General features: G+C 43.9%; 2 protein-coding genes across 2 annotated transcripts; both read right to left on the bottom strand.

Moving 5' to 3' along the window:
* Positions 1–271: 271 nt before the first annotated feature.
* Positions 272–1,591, bottom strand: LOC130466981 (E3 ubiquitin-protein ligase AIP2-like). Its single transcript, XM_056835504.1, has one exon. It carries the CDS (start codon positions 1,521–1,523, stop codon positions 1,059–1,061), a length of 465 nt encoding a protein of 154 aa, XP_056691482.1. The 5' UTR covers positions 1,524–1,591; the 3' UTR covers positions 272–1,058.
* Positions 1,592–8,919: 7,328 nt separating this feature from the next.
* On the bottom strand, positions 8,920–13,009 carry LOC130467504 (uncharacterized). Its single transcript, XM_056836023.1, has 4 exons — positions 12,864–13,009; positions 12,533–12,616; positions 12,095–12,454; positions 8,920–8,925 (listed from the first exon to the last, which is right to left on the bottom strand). The coding sequence occupies exons 3-4, from the start codon at positions 12,434–12,436 to the stop codon at positions 8,920–8,922; spliced, it is 348 nt and encodes a 115-aa protein (XP_056692001.1). The 5' UTR covers positions 12,437–12,454; positions 12,533–12,616; positions 12,864–13,009.
* Positions 13,010–17,516: the final 4,507 nt, after the last annotated feature.

The following is a 17,516-nucleotide window of genomic DNA, read 5'->3' as shown; positions in this document are numbered from 1 at the left end:
ATAGAGATTGTACCCAAACATTCAAATATCGATAAAAATATGCGTAAACACTAGTCTAGTAGCTAGTATAAAGTGAGTGTGTGGCTAGGCCAATCTTCTGTTCTCAATTTGTTAGTTTCTGCTCGTAATATCGTATTGTAATGTTTATAGTATGGACACGCAGGTTCATCAACGTTTATAATTAATGACATGAACTCATATAGTCCATAGATCGAGTCAATCCGTTAGGCCGTCGTTTCAAATTTTCGGGTCAAAACAACTCGCAAAAAGGTTACCAAAAAGCGTAGTAGGAGAATCCATTGTTTGGTCTCCAACAAAAAGTTAACGTACATTAGGTACATCTGTACATATACGGTATACCAATTCATCTTTGAACCAATCCTTTTATGAATTCATTATATTGGTATAGTATGTAAAATAAATGACGGATCGTTGGTACAACGGTTACTCACAATACTCCTATTCTAGTTCGTTGGTACTCCTTCTTTAGGGTACTTTCAAGCTCAACTTTGACGGATCCTGCAAATCTTCTTCAACAGCGGCTGGTTTCATTATTCGCGACAACAACGGTGCCCAATCAGCATTCAGACTTACAATCTAGACATTACACAAGCTTTTATGGCAGAAGCTTGTACGCTTTACAAAGGACTTCAAGAAGCAAAAAGGCTTAACATTAAGAATCTAAACATTGAAGGAGACAACCTAATGGTCATCATTAACGCAGTAAAAGGAACTTGGAGAATCCCGTGGAAGCTCCATTTCGTCATTCAAGATATACAAGACCTTTTCAAGTTCTTCGACAATTAGGATATAAAGCATATCTACCGAGAAGATATTTTTAAACAAATAAAAAGTCAAACACTTACTACAATAGAAGCCAGTATAAACAGTTAGATCAGGGATGTTGATCATGGCTTAATTAAACAAGTACTACGTGCGCATTATTCTAAATAAGTTAACAAAATCAAAGCCATAGCTAGGGTAATAATTATTAGGACAAGAGAATAATGAAAGAGACGAAACCATAAATTAATAAAAAGTTTTAAAAAACAATTTAATTAATTAGCAGCTTGTGTGGGATGATCATGATTATGATTATGATTATGATTATGATTATGATTATGATCATCATGGAGGATGACATGGCGGCAAAGAGGGCAAGAGTGATTACTAGAAGAAAGCCATGTGAGAATACAATCAGGATGATACACGTGTCGACACGGGAGTTGTTTAGCAACACGCTTATAAACTTGGTGATGATGATCATGATCAAGGGGTTGTAATAGGAAGCCTTCCATACACACGCAGCACACTGAATCAGCTCCTACACTTACCGTTGGCAACTCCATAACATGCACATCTTTGGAGTTATTATTGTTATTACTTGCTGAAGAAGACGGCGGCGGCGGTGACGGCGAGGACGATGATGGTGGTGGTTTGAGGACCATGTTGGTGGTAAAGCATGGAAGAGCTTCATCAAGGTCAAATTGTAAAACAGGGGAATAGTTTGATAAGAAAGACATGGCTGGCTGCTATATGTGTTGAGAATAGAATTATAATTGTGTATAAAGGAACTTGATTAGTGTGGATAAATATTGTGCCTTTTTATATAGGGATAGATTAGGAGAAAAAAAATCAAACTTGGGTTAACCAACCCACTTATGTAAATCATGACAACGACTAAGGGGAATAATATTTTAGAATATTTCAGGCCTTGGGTATTAGACTAGTTATCTGACATTAAAGAAATACATAGAATTAATTAACATATAAAATTGGTGGTGTATTTTACCTATCAGTCCATTACCAATTAGTTTTAAGATTGAAACTTATCAAACTTATATGTGATCAATCTCTATTCTAATATTGGGCTCGACTTGATCCTCCTGATTTTTATGCTCGTTGTACCATCATTGTTTGTTCTTTTCTTTAAGTTTTATTAATTAGTTTTTTTGTTTTTGTTTTTATGTTTACAATAACGTAAAAACTCCATAATCTTATTATTGGAAGGCTTCTCTATTCAATTGTTGGGTATTATCTATCTCGTTGAGAGATTTCAGGGCTATATTTTTAATTTTGCATGAAAAGTTTATTTATTGGTAAATATTTGTGTGGTGTTGTGACAGATGTTAATCTATGTCTCCAATCAATTGAATCAGATTTAATTCAGTATTAGAACTATAATAAATCGAAAGACCCTCCTCGTGGAAGACTATATCAAACAACGGATTATTTGAAAGAGGGTGTTCGATCATCATTGTCAAGTCTTATCCATAATGATCGCAGTTTTGCATAATTAGAATTTTTTTTCCTGGTTTTGATTTCTATTGTAGATGTCGTAGTACGACTAATTTATTAATGAATTAATTTTACCTTAAATAAAGGTTACGATAAAACTTACTCATCGTGCGATAATCTTTCTCTCAAAATATAGGATTTTTCATTTACACTTTTCAAGGAGTTAGTTTTTCCTAGTGTCTATGATCGCATATCTAATAATGAATTGTTGTGAAATTGGTCTTTTGTTGATAGAAAATTATGCAAACTTACAAAAGTTATCTATTTTTAAAATACAATTAGATGATTCAACTGTATCTCCAAAAAGCGTGTACTCCGTATATTCCAACGGTTATGTACAAGAGATGTCCCACAAGATCACAATTTTAATGAATGTGAATATGTATTTGATTCAATTAGTTGGATTCAAATTTCTTTTATACGTGGTATATGTTAAGTGGGTTGTTATTCATACTCCCTCCGTTCTTGTCTATTAGTCCCTTAAGGAATATTGAACAATCCATAAAAATGACACCTTGCATGTGAATCTCCGAAAAATCTCACCCATGTGAGTAGGAGAGAAAAAAAAATTAAGAAAATATGGGTAGGTAGAGTGTTTAGTGTTGTTAAATTACAAAATAAAGAGACCACTTGTATATTTATTTGAGATGGAAATGGAATTACAATTCTAATATAAAATGAGAATAATTGTTTAACAAATAAGGAAAGATTTTAAAATGGACTAATAAAACAAAACATTCAAATACAAAAAGATGACTAATAAACAAGAACGAAGGGAGTAGATAGATTTTTGTTAAATATAACACATTTCCTATTAAAAACATTGTGTCCATTTCCCTGAATTTAGGAATTTTGACTTGCCGCTTCTTTATGTAAATTATTAGTAATAAAAATGTTGACAAATTGACATAAATCAAATAGGTCATGTTCTTTTGGATTTTTTGCAGTTCCATTCAGTTTAATTTAGTTCAGTTCAGTTCAGTTTAGCTCCATTAAGTTAAGTTCAGTTCAGTTCAGCTCCATTTGATCAGTTCAGTTCTGTTCAGTTCAGTTAAGTTCAGTTCAGCTTCATTCAGTTCAATTCAGTTCAGTTCAAAAGAACGGATTCATCTTTCTTTGTAATTATTTTTATTCTTGATATTGCAATTAAAATTGACATTTATTACTTTTATATATAATTATATATATAATTATCGTTATTATTACTTAAATATTACTATTATTATATTAATATTATATGTAATCAATTATTGAATTATTAACTTTTGTTTGGGCTCCCAATTGACTCTCAATTGGGCCACTAAGTCCAAAGCCCAATGGCTCTAAACAACAACATCGAACCTACCAGTGGCTATTCAGCCATCCATTAAGGCCCAAGGCCCAATAGCAATAAATGACCTATGGGCATTTATTATGCAAACACTATAAATAGGCCGCCAAGGCTCACACCTCAAGGTACGTCCAATTTACCGCCTTAAGACTACTCTTCTAGAGAACTTCTCTCTAGAATCCGAGCATCATTCTTACTTAGGCATCGGAGGGGCTTTCCTCGGAAACACCCCCGAGGCTAGTGACTTTGCTCTTGTGCAGGTGAATTCGGACTCCACTCATTCAAACAAGCAAGATCTTCAACACATACAAAGGGGCCTTCATTCGAAGCCCATTGTTTCCATCTTTACAACACCGGAACAATTTGGCGCCGTCTGTGGGGAAGAACACTTCAAAGCCTTTGAAAGACATCAATCACCTCTTTCCGCGAAAATGGTGAATGATGTTGTTAACAACAATGACGACGATATGATGGTGCGGTCAGATTCAGAATCTGACCAAGAGGGACACCCTCAATCGATGGCGAGGTCACAGCCAAGCAGAGCTACGACCGCCACAAATGCAGGACCTCCGATTCCAACTAGGGAAGAGCTCACTGCGGCCATGACCATCATGCAAAACTTCCTCTTCAATGAGAAGCAGCAAGGACTGGCAAATGACCGCAGAGAAGAGAGGAGGACCAGGCGAAGGCTGAACGAGCCACCCAGTGCGGAAGTGTCCAGACCCGAACGAGAACTCCTTCCCTTGACAGGTACACACTTGACGTCGAGGTGGATGGAAAGCACGTGGGACACCCAAAAAAGGGCACAACAGCAACCAGATTGGTTTGCGAGACCATCGCCTACTCCAACAGCTCTCCAAAGCGAATCGACTACTCGTAACACTCGGGTCCGAAGCTCGGTGCTCAGCAGGTTGAGGTCCTCGGTCCACTCAAGGTTAAGACCCTCGATCCATACGAGACTCGGGGTGGGCGAGCCAAGCAGATCTGGCGAACGACCCGAGGTCAGTAGCCGAGAGAGAAGAAGAGACAGGAGGCATGATCGAACCCCTAGCCCCCATCGTACGCCCGAACGTTCTAATCACAGAACCTCGGCAAACGAAGGTATCAGGGCTAGACTCGGGAAAAGAATCATGACTCCCACGTCATCCCCTTTCTCGGACGAGCTGATCATGGAAGAAATACCGAAGGTAAGACTGCCAGCGCACCTGACCTACAGCGGAATCACAGATCCGAGGGATCATGTCATCTCCTACAAGCAGCAAATGTTCTTGAGTCCCTACTCCGAAGCATGTTGGTGTAAATATTTCCCAACCACGCTAACCGGAGTGGCGGGAGAGTGGTTTAGATCGCTGCCGAAGGGATCGATCAAGAGCTGGAAAAAGCTGAAAAAGAGATTCTGCACACAGTTCGTGAGCAACAATCGCCCCGAGCGAACCACAGCAGAACTGACCTCAATCCAACAAGAAAGAGACGAAAGTCTGAGAGAATTCATGGCCAGATTCATGAAGGAATCAACAAACATACCAAACTTGCAGCCAGACGTGGCCATCTTCGCCTTGAAACACGCGCTCCAGGAAGGGAAGTTCCGTGACGAACTCTCAATGAAGAACCCCTCCAGAATAGCTAACGTGCTCCAAACGGCTGATGCGTTCATCAAAACCGAAGAGTTCAACAAGGCCGCTGCAAGATTGAAAGGATCGTCGGATCCGAGAGACACAAAGAATACCCAGAGCAAGCCCGAGGGCAGCTCAAGGAAGGGGAAAGAGAAAGTAGGAGCTAGAGAGATGAGCCCGAAGAAAGACGGGAGAAGGGGTGAACTTCAACCCAAGTACACCAACTACACTCCACTAGCTCTGCCCCGAAAAGAGATATTTAGCCTCAACAGAAATGACGAAAAGTGGAAACTACCTGGGAAGCTCAAGTCCAACCCAGCTCGGAGAAACAAGAACAAATGGTGCGAGTTTCATGATGACTTCGGTCACCACACCGAAGAATGCAACTCGCTGAAAGACAACATTGAGGACCTCGTTCGCCGAGGCTACCTGAAACAGTACTTGTTAGACCGAAGGGAGGAAAAAGAAAAGGCCGCAAGCGGCAAACAACACGAGCAACCCCAGAAAAGGATCTACGAAGCAACAGGGCACAAGAAGAATGGCATCCTAGTGGTGTTCGGGGGACAGAAGTCTGGCCAGGCCAGCAAAAAACACCTAAGAGCCCTCTCCCATCGGGTCAACTTCAGCGCGGTGGGAAACAACCAGCCACACCCCCCGAACATGACCTTCACTGCTGATGATTGCTTCGGAGTCCAGTACAAGCATGACGATCCTCTGGTCATTTCCATGGACCTCAATAACCACAACGTACATCGAGTGTTAGTCGACGGAGGAAGTGCCGTCAATATCATCTTCAGAAACTGCTTCGAGCAGCTGATCCTCGAAGAGCCAGAGGAAGCACTGACGAAAGTCAGTTATCCTCTGATCGGATTCAACGGATCCGCAGCTATCCCTCGAGGAAAGATCACCCTGCCAGTCACAGTGGGTGAAGGCCAGGCAGCAAAAACCCTTCGGGACGAATTTTTGGTGATGGACTGCGACTCCGTATACAACGTAATCATGGGGAGAACCATGATTCACAAGATGCAAGCAGTCCCCTCCACATACCACCAGCTGATGATATACGTCTCGGATGCAGGATTCGCCGAACGAATCAGAGGTGATCAAGAAGTGGCGAGAAGAACCTGCCACACTGCTGTCCGAAAGCCCAAACTAGGGGACGACCCCGAAGAAGAAAAGGGAGCTACGGGAGAGGAAAGCGAGGCAAAAAGGAGAAGAGCAAGCACGAGCAGCTTGTCTCCCGCAGAAGTTGATGCTCGCCCCGAAACCCTATCTCCCGAACCAGATCAAGAAATGGAGGATATCTTCCTCGAAGAGGATTCAGACAGGAGCGTCCGAATAGGCAAGGGCTTAAGCTCGGGGCTCCGAATCGATTTGATCCGATTACTCAGGGATCATAAAGACATCTTTGCATGGTCAGCAGCAGATATGCCAGGGATAAATCCGAAGCTGATTTGTCACAAGCTGGACGTCAACGCTGAAGCTCGGCCAGTCAAGCAAAAAAAGAGGAACTACTCCTCGGAGAAAAACAAAGCCATCGCCGAGGAGGTGAAAAAGTTGCAGGAGGCCGGATTCATTGAACCATGCATGTATCCGAAATGGCTGGCCAACGTGGTGATGGTCAAAAAAGCGAACGGCTCCTGGCGAATGTGCGTGGATTTCACAGACCTGAACCGAGCCTGCCCCAAAGACTGTTATCCCCTGCCAAGGATAGATCAATTGGTTGACTCCACCAGCGGCCATGCACTGCTCAGCTTCATGGATGCCTTTTCAGGCTACCACCAAGTATTCATGCACCCCGATGACAGAGCAAAGACAGCGTTCATCACAAGCGCAGGAGTGTTCAACTATAAAATGATGCCTTTCGGCTTGAAAAATGCCGGAGCCACCTACCAGAGGCTAGTTGATCACGTCTTCGCCGACCAGAAAGGGAGGAATGTGGAGGTCTATGTGGATGACTCCATCGTAAAAAGCATCCAGGAGGAAGACCACGTCAAAGACTTGGCAGAGACCTTCGGAAATCTGAGGAAATACAGCATGAAGCTGAACCCAAAAAAATGCGTCTTCGGGGTGAAGTCAGGGAAATTCCTCGGATTCATGGTGAGCGAAAGAGGAATTGATGCGAACCCGGACAAAGTCCAAGCAGCATTGGATTTACCCGAGCCGAAGACCAAGAGAGATGTGCAGAGGCTAACCGGCAGGTTAGCCGCACTAACAAGGTTCATATCAAAAGCCTCGGACAAGGGAGCCCCCTTCTTCAAAGCACTGAAACCAAAGAACCTTCCCGGAGGAGAAGCAGAACCAGTCAAGAAAAAGGGGGTCCCGAGGAAAGTGGATCCCGAACTGATATGGGAACAGGAGCAAAAAGAAGCTTTTCAGCAACTCAGAGCCCACCTAGCTCAACTGCCGACACTGGCCAGACCAAAGGAGGGGGAAACCCTGTACCTATATGTCGCAGTTAGCCTTGGAACCGTCAGCGCAGTGCTTCTTCGGGAAGAAGAAAAGAAGCAACAGCCAATCTACTTCACCAGCCGAACACTTACAGGGGCCGAAACCCGGTACCCACTCATCGAGAAAGTCGCATATGCAGTAGTGGTAGCTGCACGAAAACTGAGGCCATACTTCGACTCCCACCAGATCACAGTGCTAACTGACCAACCGCTCGAAAAAGTACTCGACAAAATAGAGAGGTCAGGAAGATTGGCTGCCTGGGCTTTCGAACTATCAGAGTTCGGCATCAAATATCAGCCGAGGACAGCAATCAAAGCACAAGCATTGGCAGACTTCTTGGCCGAGTGCTCATACCAGGAAATGCTGAATGATACGAAAAGCACTTGGGAGGTCTTCACTGACAGATCTTCCACAATAAACGGCTCAGGAGCAGGAGTTGTACTAATCCCCCCGACGGGGAAAAGCATAGAGTATGCATTGAAGTTCGGCTTCAAAGCAACTAACAACGAGGCCGAATATGAGGCCGCAATCGCAGGGATAGAGCTTTGTTTATCCCTGGAGGCCGAGCATGTTTGCCTCAAAACTGATTCCCAACTTGTAGCCAACCAGATCCGAGGGGAGTATGAGGCCAAATGGCCCAGCATGACAGCTTACTTAGCAAAAATCAAGTCCTTAACGTCAAAGTTAAGATCCTTTGAAGTCATTCTCATTCCCCGAGGACAAAACACGCAAGCAGATGCACTGTCAAAACTCGCAAGCTCAACACTCATCGACCTAAACAGGTCGGTCCACGTGGAAGTTCACCAAGAGAGAAGCATTGACTTGCTACCCACCACAGTATGCAGCTTACGTACCGAACCCAGCTGGATGGACGCAGTAGTTGCATACAAAGAAAGGGGAGAACTTCCCGAGGATAGGCTGCAGGCAAGAAAACTGAAAAGATTCAACAAGTGGTTCATCATCAGCGCCGAAGGAGAGCTCATGAGGAAATCATTCTCCGCTCCGCTGCTAAAATGTGTGGGTCCAACAGACGCTGACTACATCCTAAGGGAAATCCACCTCGGCATATGCGGAAACCACATCGGAGGCAGGACATTGGCACATAAAGCCCTTCGGGCTGGGTACTGGTGGCCCACTATGGTTTCCGAGGCAAAGCAGATGGCAAGGAAATGCGAGAAATGCCAAAAGTTCGCACCAGCCATCCATCAACCAGCTCAAACCCTACAATCAACGCTGTATCCATTACCATTCGCACAGTGGGGGTTAGACATCATTGGTCCCTTCCCCTCAGCGACGAACCAGAAGAAGTGGTTGATTGTAGGAGTCGACTATTTTAGCAAATGGATCGAAGCCGAAGCTGTCTCCTCCATCACCGAACCTCAGGTCCGCAAGTTCATATGGCAGAACATCATCACAAGGTTCGGCATACCAAGACTGATGGTCTTCGACCACGGGAAACAGTTCGACAACACCCCGTTGCAAAAGTGGTGCAAACAGTTCGGCATACACCTAGCGTACTCGGCAGTCTGTCACCCACAAAGCAACGGGCAAGCCGAAGCTGCTAACAAACTCATCCTCAATGCACTCAAGAAAAGAGTCGAGGATGACAAAAACAAATGGTTAGAAGAGCTACCCGGAACGCTATGGTCCCTTCGGACCACTGAGAAAGAAGCTACCGGACAAACACCGTTCCACCTTGTACACGGATCCGAAGCTGTAATTCCTGTGGAAATCGGAACAGAAAGCCTGAGGATCCAGGCATACAACAGGTATGATGGGCTCCAAGGAGAAAGCAACAACCAACTTCTATCCGAAGCTCTCGATCTACTGGACGAAGCTCGGAACGATGCAAGGACACTCAACGCAGCCTATTTGCAGAGGGTCAACAAGCATTACAACCGAAGAGTCAACGCCAGACCCCTAAAAGTCGGTGATCTAGTACTCAGAAACGCCGCCTCGGTTCAGAAAGGACGGATCCATGGCAAACTCTCAGCCACTTGGGAAGGACCATACATCATCCATTCCGAAAAAAGGCCAGGCACGTATATGCTGAAACAGTTAGATGGAACAATTTTGAAGAACCATTGGAATACCGATGTTCTCAAGAAATATTTTGTATGATCTCTGTCTGTAAACCAAGTAAGTTGTTTAATGAGAAGAGGAAAGCCATTGGCACCATGAGTTTCATTAAACTTATCTCTATATTTATTGTCCCTTTATATATACATGCAGCCTCGGATCTGATCAATCCGAGACTAAAAACAGGATTGACTTTGCCCATTCCTTGATAAAATGCAAGAAATGACCAAATCATACACTTCAGGGAATCGTCCAGAATCCTCGGATTCGCGGTACCCTAATAAAATTTGTTCGCAACAAACAGTCGCTCGAATCAAGTTATAAAACTCCGGCTCAGATCCACGGATCGCCGAAGGCATAACTAAAGAGGCAGACTAGCGATCTCTTGCCCAGGTTTCCGAACCACAAGAGATCGGAAGAACAATCCAAACCTCTGAGCAGATCGACGGATTTGAAGAGTCTGGAAACTAAAGAGTCTCTTAGCAGATCTACGGATTTGAAGAACTCGCAAAACTAAAGAGTCTCTTAGCAGATCTACGGATTTGAAGAACTCGCAAAACTAAAGAGTCTCTTAGCAGATCTACGGATTTGAAGAACTCGCAAAACTAAAGAGTCTCTTAGCAGATCTACGGATTTGAAGAACTCACAAAGTCAAAGAGTCTCTTAGCAGATCTACGGATTTGAAGAACTCGCAAAAGTTAAAAAGTCTCTTAACAGATCTACGGATTTAAAGAGCTCGCAAGATCAAAAGGTTTTTAGCAAGTCTACAGAAAGAGGAGCTCGAGAAATCTACGGATTTAAAGACCTAAAATTGCGAAAGAACAAGTTGAAAAGAAGCAGCCAAGTAACAAACATTCATTTTTTATTCAATATTTGGGGAGAGTACAAATACATTGAAAACCTCAAAAATTGAAAACAAAATGAAACAGTTAAAATCGGCAGCCATCAACAGACAATACCGGCCTACCGAAGTACTAAAGAAAACAAAAAGAAATGAGTACAACGCAGCGCCGAGGCAAAAGGGGGAAAGGCAAGCACATGTTCGGAAGTCCTCAACTGGAACCGACCGACTCTGAAGAAGACGACTGCCCGAATCCCTAACTCTTGGGAGTCTCAGGAGCATCCCCCAGAGGAGCATCCTTCGAAGAACCCCCAGCAGTAGTATCACCTTCGGAAGCCGCCTTCTGGGCCCGAGCCTCTGCAAGAGCAGCTTGGCATTCAGCTTCAGCTTCGTCTCGATCGGCCTGGCACTCCACCAAGTGATCCTGGGCCCTCATCCAGAGCGGAACCTTCTCATTCCAAGGGAAATGAGGCATATGCTTCGCGAACATCCGCCGAGCACCCGGGATGCCATTCCAGTATTGCTCCCTACACTGATCAGCAGTGTAGAGGTCAACTCTCTCTTGCTCCAACTTCCGAAGGGCAGCATCCTTCTCTCGGATCTTCAGCTGGAGAACGGGCACCTTGTCAGCTTGATTCTGAACAATCTCCCGGTGCTTGATAAACTGCTGAAGCCTCGCCTCCGCTTCCTGGCTCTGCTTAATGGCCGCCTCAAATTTAGACGTCATCTCCTTGAGAAGACTGTCTTTTTCTTCAAGTTCGCTCGCAAACTTGGCAGCCATTTCTCTCCTCTCCCTGTCGAAGGAAGCTATCTTTTCAGCATCCTCTTCAACCTGGAAAGTGAGCTTCCCAACTTCGGCCCCGATCTGTTCCGCCGCTTCCCTAGCCTCACGACTGTACTGAAGGTACAGTTGCTTGATCTCCACCATCTCGGCCATGAGCCGCCCAGCCTTCTGGTCCAAGACAGGGATATCACGAGCATAAGCCTCCTGATACCTCCTCAGTTGCCTCTCCTCAACCGAGCTACACTCGGAAGCGAACGAGGACCAGAAAACAGCCTGGGAAAGAAGAAAAGACGAGAAAAGATGAGGAAAGAAGAAAACAACAAACCAAAAACGGAACTCAAAACAAAATTTCCAACACTTACCTCATTCAGATAATATTGGGCCATCATAGCTGGGTTCCTCTCCTCAGCTCCAGGAACCCTCCACTGCGGGTTGGCCCGAAGAAGATTCTCCCGTGCAGCTTCGGGACCCACCAAAGATCCCACGTGAGCCATGGGGTTCTCCCCCAAAACCGGGGATCTAGCATAGCGAGCCATCGCCTCCCTTACCTCCTCGGGGATCCGTTTCAGCGGAACATCCGAGCAAGGGTCAGCGTGGATCAGTCTATCCAGGGTCGAGGTCGAAGTAGAGCCCAAGGTCGAGTGGCGCCTCTTCCTCGTCAGACCCTGCTTGGTTTGCTCCTCCTCAGCAGAAGGGACCTCCTTCTCAGCTTCGGGAACCTCTATGCGAGCTTCGGTGAGATCCACCATCTCCTTATCTGGACTTTTCTCCCTTTCGAGAGAAACGTCAGCAGATTCTTCCTTCTGCTCGGCCACAATAGGGACATCCGAGCCAGGAACAAGGTCGGCTTCAATTGCCTCCATCACCTTGGTTATATCCTGGATCTCGATCCCTAAAGCAGCAGACGGCTTCAGCGGAGAGGGGATGGTATCTTCCTCAGCCAACGGTTGGTCCACGGGAGGCGGTTCCGCAACCACCACACTCTTCAACTTCTGCCCTGGCAAGGGCATGAAGTGAAGGAGATTTTTGGGAGGAGGCATGACTTCCGAAACCACTTCCTACAGGGCAAACGCTCAAAGGTCAGTTTCAGAAAAAGAGAGAACGGACCACAAAAAGCTCTAAGTCAGAACAAATACCTTCTCCGAAGACTGAGAAGCTTTCGCCTTCTTCGGATGCGCAGAAGGCCTCAAAAGAGTGCTGCCCTTCCTTTTGCGCTGATCCTAAACAGAAGAAACCAAGGGTCAATAAATGTAAAAGAAGACAAAGGAAGGAATAAAGAAAAATCGCGAAGTACCCGGTTCCTAGATAAAGAGATATCTATCCGAGCCGGAGATGAAACCGAAGGAACGGCACGCGGCACAGCGTCAGTCCCAGGACCCTAAAAAGATGGTCCAGGACCAAGACGTTAGCCGACGGCCAACCAGAAAGAAAGACAAACAAAAGACTTCGAGATATAGAAACACTCACCGGATCCGAGGTTGTCCTCAAATCAGGGAGCACGACTTTCACTGGAACAGCTTCGGGAGAAGAGGCAGAATCCCACGGATCAGCTCGAACTTCAGATATCCGAGCGACACCCGACGGAGACAGCACGTAATCCTTCAAGCGAGGATTACGAGGATTCTCCTTCCCGAACTTATAGTCAGGGGCCGAGTCGTGAATGGTCTTCAGATCCAAAGAAATACCCAAGACCACAGGATCAACGCAGCTAAAGCCGTACTCTGCAGAAACAAAGCACAAAACGAAGTCAATAAAACGAGACCAAAAAGGAGGAAGACAAACTTACTAAAGCACGGTCCCAGCCGAAAGACACCTACCCCTGTCAAAAATCCTGCTGAGACCGGCAACAGCAAGAATGTCCTCCCGCAAGATATAGTTGAGGTTCGGGAGCCAGTTGGACGGCAATTTGTAGTTGTCCTCCCGAGCCAAAAACCACTGGAGGAGATCCACGTAGTGGTGATGGTTCCGATCCGGAGCAGCCACGCTTCGCATATCAGGATCAGGAGTCACAAACCACTTCGGAGGGCGGTAAAAATGTGGATGCTTCGGATCTGTCGGCACACGAACGAACAACCACTCCGTCTTCCAATTATGATCAGAGCTGAGGTAAGGGTAGGCCGTAATGTAGTTCGGCTCCCCCTTCCTTCGGGATCTCTTGTTGATGATGGTCCACCAACCATACCCATCCCCCTTGGAAGCGTGGTTGAAAGACAGATCGTGCAGATCCCGAAACACGGCAACAGAACATGGAAAGTTAATAAAATCGCACACCCATCTAAATCCGATGATGTGCCTCATAGATTTGGGGGTAAGCTGGGCCAAACTGATGTTGTACGACACCAGGAGCTCGGAAACGAAGGGATCCAAAGGAAAGCGGAGACCGTTCTCCAAATGATGAGTATACACAGAAATGAACCCCCTCGGCGGATGAGTCACCCGAGGACGCTCCTGGTCGGGAAGCTCGCACCAGTACCCCAAGGCGTGCTGGATTCCGTATAACTCTTCGGCCCTCCGATGGTAATGCCCCAGCTTCGCCTCCACCAACCAGTCACCACTGACCGATTTTTCCAAGGGACCATCGATCTTAGTGGTCTCATGCAGAATCGGGGCATACTTGCCCTGCGGATCAGCTTCAGTCCAATGAACTGGAAACTCAGGGTAAGAGCGGCGCACACCCGAAGAGCCAGCTTTCTTACCAGAAGTTGCGCGTTCAGACACGCTAGACCCGCCAACAACATCATCTTTTGAAGCATCCCAACCAGTCGAACGCCTCTCCACTGGCCTCTCCGAAGGCCGACCCCTCGAAGTTTTCGGTAACCTTCCCGAAGGCACGTTCTCCCTCTCACTAGAGGAGCCAACGACGAACTTGCTCTTGCCCCTATTCTTTGCCATGGCCGCGAATTCTCGGTCTAGGGTTGAGATTGAGGGGTAGAAGGAAAAACGAAGAAAAAAGGAGAATTCAGAAACAAATTACCTTTTTCCGAAGCGGAATTCGCCGATAAAACGAACAACACAAGTTCCCGAAGTCTAAAGTTGGCCGAATTTCGTAGATCTGAAGAAACAAATTGCACTGCGATCGCCGGAATTTAGAGAGAGAATGGGTTTGAAAGAAGGAGTAAAAAGTTCGAAAAGAGCAACGCACCCCGTATTTATAGAAAAGAAAAGGGGCGCATCAACTTCCTCAACCCACGATCGCCACGACACAATACAACTCCCAACACTCGTCATCAATGCAAATCATCCCTTTTCAAAAAAGAGAGGGAACTTTCGGACTTCTGACAGCTGGAAACCCACCCATTTAATTCTAAATGGACCGGGTCTGGGGGGCATGTTGTTTGGGCTCCCAATTGACTCTCAATTGGGCCACTAAGTCCAAAGCCCAATGGCTCTAAACAACAACATCGAACCTACCAGTGGCTATTCAGCCATCCATTAAGGCCCAAGGCCCAATAGCAATAAATGACCTATGGGCATTTATTATGCAAACACTATAAATAGGCCGCCAAGGCTCACACCTCAAGGTACGTCCAATTTACCGCCTTAAGACTACTCTTCTAGAGAACTTCTCTCTAGAATCCGAGCATCATTCTTACTTAGGCATCGGAGGAGCTTTCCTCGGAAACACCCCCGAGGCTAGTGACTTTGCTCTTGTGCAGGTGAATTCGGACTCCACTCATTCAAACAAGCAAGATCTTCAACACATACAAAGGGGCCTTCATTCGAAGCCCATTGTTTCCATCTTTACAACACCGGAACAACTTTAAACGAACAAAATTGCACAACTCACTCATCTCTTTTGAGAGCAACAACTCATCAGATGATTGACTTCAACTTTAAACCCCGATCATTTTCCACACTTTAATTAATTAAGTAAATAATTAAACTGAATCTATTTTTTAACCATACAAGAATAACTTTATAAAAAAAATTAAAACGTGATTAATTATTTTGAGTTGTTGGATAAATGAGACTATGAGAGTGCGAGACTAATTGATATGGTGGGCTCATGAAATTATGTACTGCAAGATCATTAACGTGGAAGATAAGAGATTTGAATTCACAAACTAAAAAGTGTTTTCATAGGTTGAATAACACAAAACTGGAAATAACTTAAACTAGCAGCAAAAGCAAGGTCACGGATTTAAATCTTGTATACATTATAAGTCATGAATTATGTACTACAAAATCATTAATGTGGAAGATATATAATACAATTGAATTAACGAATCATATTTATATATTCCCCTCAAATTAACGAATCATATGTATCAATATTACAAAATCATATGTTAAATCGCACATATCAGGAAAATAAACTTAAATAATAGTAAAAGCAAGGTCACGGGTTTGAATCTTGTATACTCTCTATATATCATAGTATGGTCAAAATTACGCATCAATCGAGAAACGAAAGAAATATATATTCATATTCTGATACTCTCTCTATTAGTCTCGTCTAAAAGTGAGATGTCCCTATTTATTTGCCTCGTATCTTATTTAGTAAAAAAAATTCACTTTCTCTCTATTTATCTCTTCTTGAGGTCCAATTTAAAGTTAAGTCTATGATTGGGGTCTAAGTTTTGCAAAAAAAATCACCAATTGGGACCTCACTTTTTTTTTTATCAATAATTGGGATCTAAGGTTAGATTTGTGGTAGTTTAACTCACCTTTAACTCAAGGTTGACTATTCAAACTAATAAAATAAATCAAAAATAAATTATAAGAGTTATGAGTTAATAAGTAGTATTATTTGCCAATTTTTTAAGGGTTTTATTGGGTTTATTTTGTTCGTCTTTAGATTTGAGTTCATTGGTACTTGTTAAATTTGTGATATTTTGTTCCCCAAAAAAAATGTGATTTTTTGGGAGATTAATGATTGAAATTGGTTAATTTTGTAATTTTGTATGATATTAATGCTACTAAATTTTATTGTTTTTGTGTTGATTTTGATCGATTTGTTATGGTTATTTGATTTTTTATTTTATTTTTTATGTTCACTTTGTGATTTTATACCTTAATCCACATAAGAGCAAACTTTTTGCATGATTTGTAAATTGATTGAAAGTAAAATGACATTCGGCCATTGTTTGGAATGAATATGTTTTTTTAAAGGGGTGACATGCAGTGAGAAATATGATAGATTGATACGCTTTCTTTCGTTTTCTTTACTGCTTCACTAGAGTACGGAGTATTTTAAGTTGTGACTCGTATACTAATTTTCTTTTTTAAAAAAAATGGGTCGGAGCGGGTTGGGTTATGTTAAATGGGTCACTTGAACTGACTAAATATGGCTAGTTTATGGCCCGAATAGACCAACTTCATTAAGTATGTGAAGGAAATAATGCCCTTGGTCCAAGTATGCATTCTATGTTAAAGTCTAATAAATGTGGTTCAGTATTAATTAACAAGTTAATAATTCAGTGAGATCAAGTGAGCTGAATGCCTAGCTAGAGGCCGCTTCAGTTCAAGTGGAATTAATGATATTAATCCACAGCTTACTCTTCACTGAACCCGTAGGGTCACACAAATAGTACGTAAACGGATCAAGTATTTAATGGCATTAAATACTCTATCTATGGATATTCGGAATCGACGGATCTTGGTTTCAGTGGGAGCTAAGATCGTCACAAGGCAAGAAATGAATACTCCGGAAACGATGATATTGCCGGAAACGGAAATATGGATCGTATCGGAAATATAAATATTATCCAAGTCGTAGATATTGCCGGAAACGGAAACATGGTACGTATCGGAAAATATTATCGGAAATGGAAATATTGCCGGAATCGGAAATATTGCCGGAAACGGAAATATTGTCAGAATCGGAAATATTATCGGAATCGGAAAATAATTCCGGAAACGGAAATATTAAATATTTGTTCGAAACGGAAATTAATTCCGGAATCGGAAATATTAAATGTTGTTCGTATCGGAAATGAATTCCGGAATCGGGAATTTAATCGGAAGCCTATCGTACGAATTAGCATCGGACGAGGCCCGCTAGACGAAGGCCCAGCACGAAGCCAGGCCATCGCCCAGCGAGCCGCACGCAGCAACGCACGCCTCGACCAGGCCCAGCGCAAGGCCAGGCCCAGCCAAGGGCGCGCGCGCACGCAGCAC

This window comes from Spinacia oleracea, chromosome 2, assembly GCF_020520425.1.
Source record: "Spinacia oleracea cultivar Varoflay chromosome 2, BTI_SOV_V1, whole genome shotgun sequence".
Lineage (NCBI taxonomy): Eukaryota > Viridiplantae > Streptophyta > Magnoliopsida > Caryophyllales > Amaranthaceae > Spinacia > Spinacia oleracea.
The sequence above is the reverse complement of the archived record's forward strand: the minus strand, read 5'-3'. Positions and strand labels throughout refer to the sequence as shown.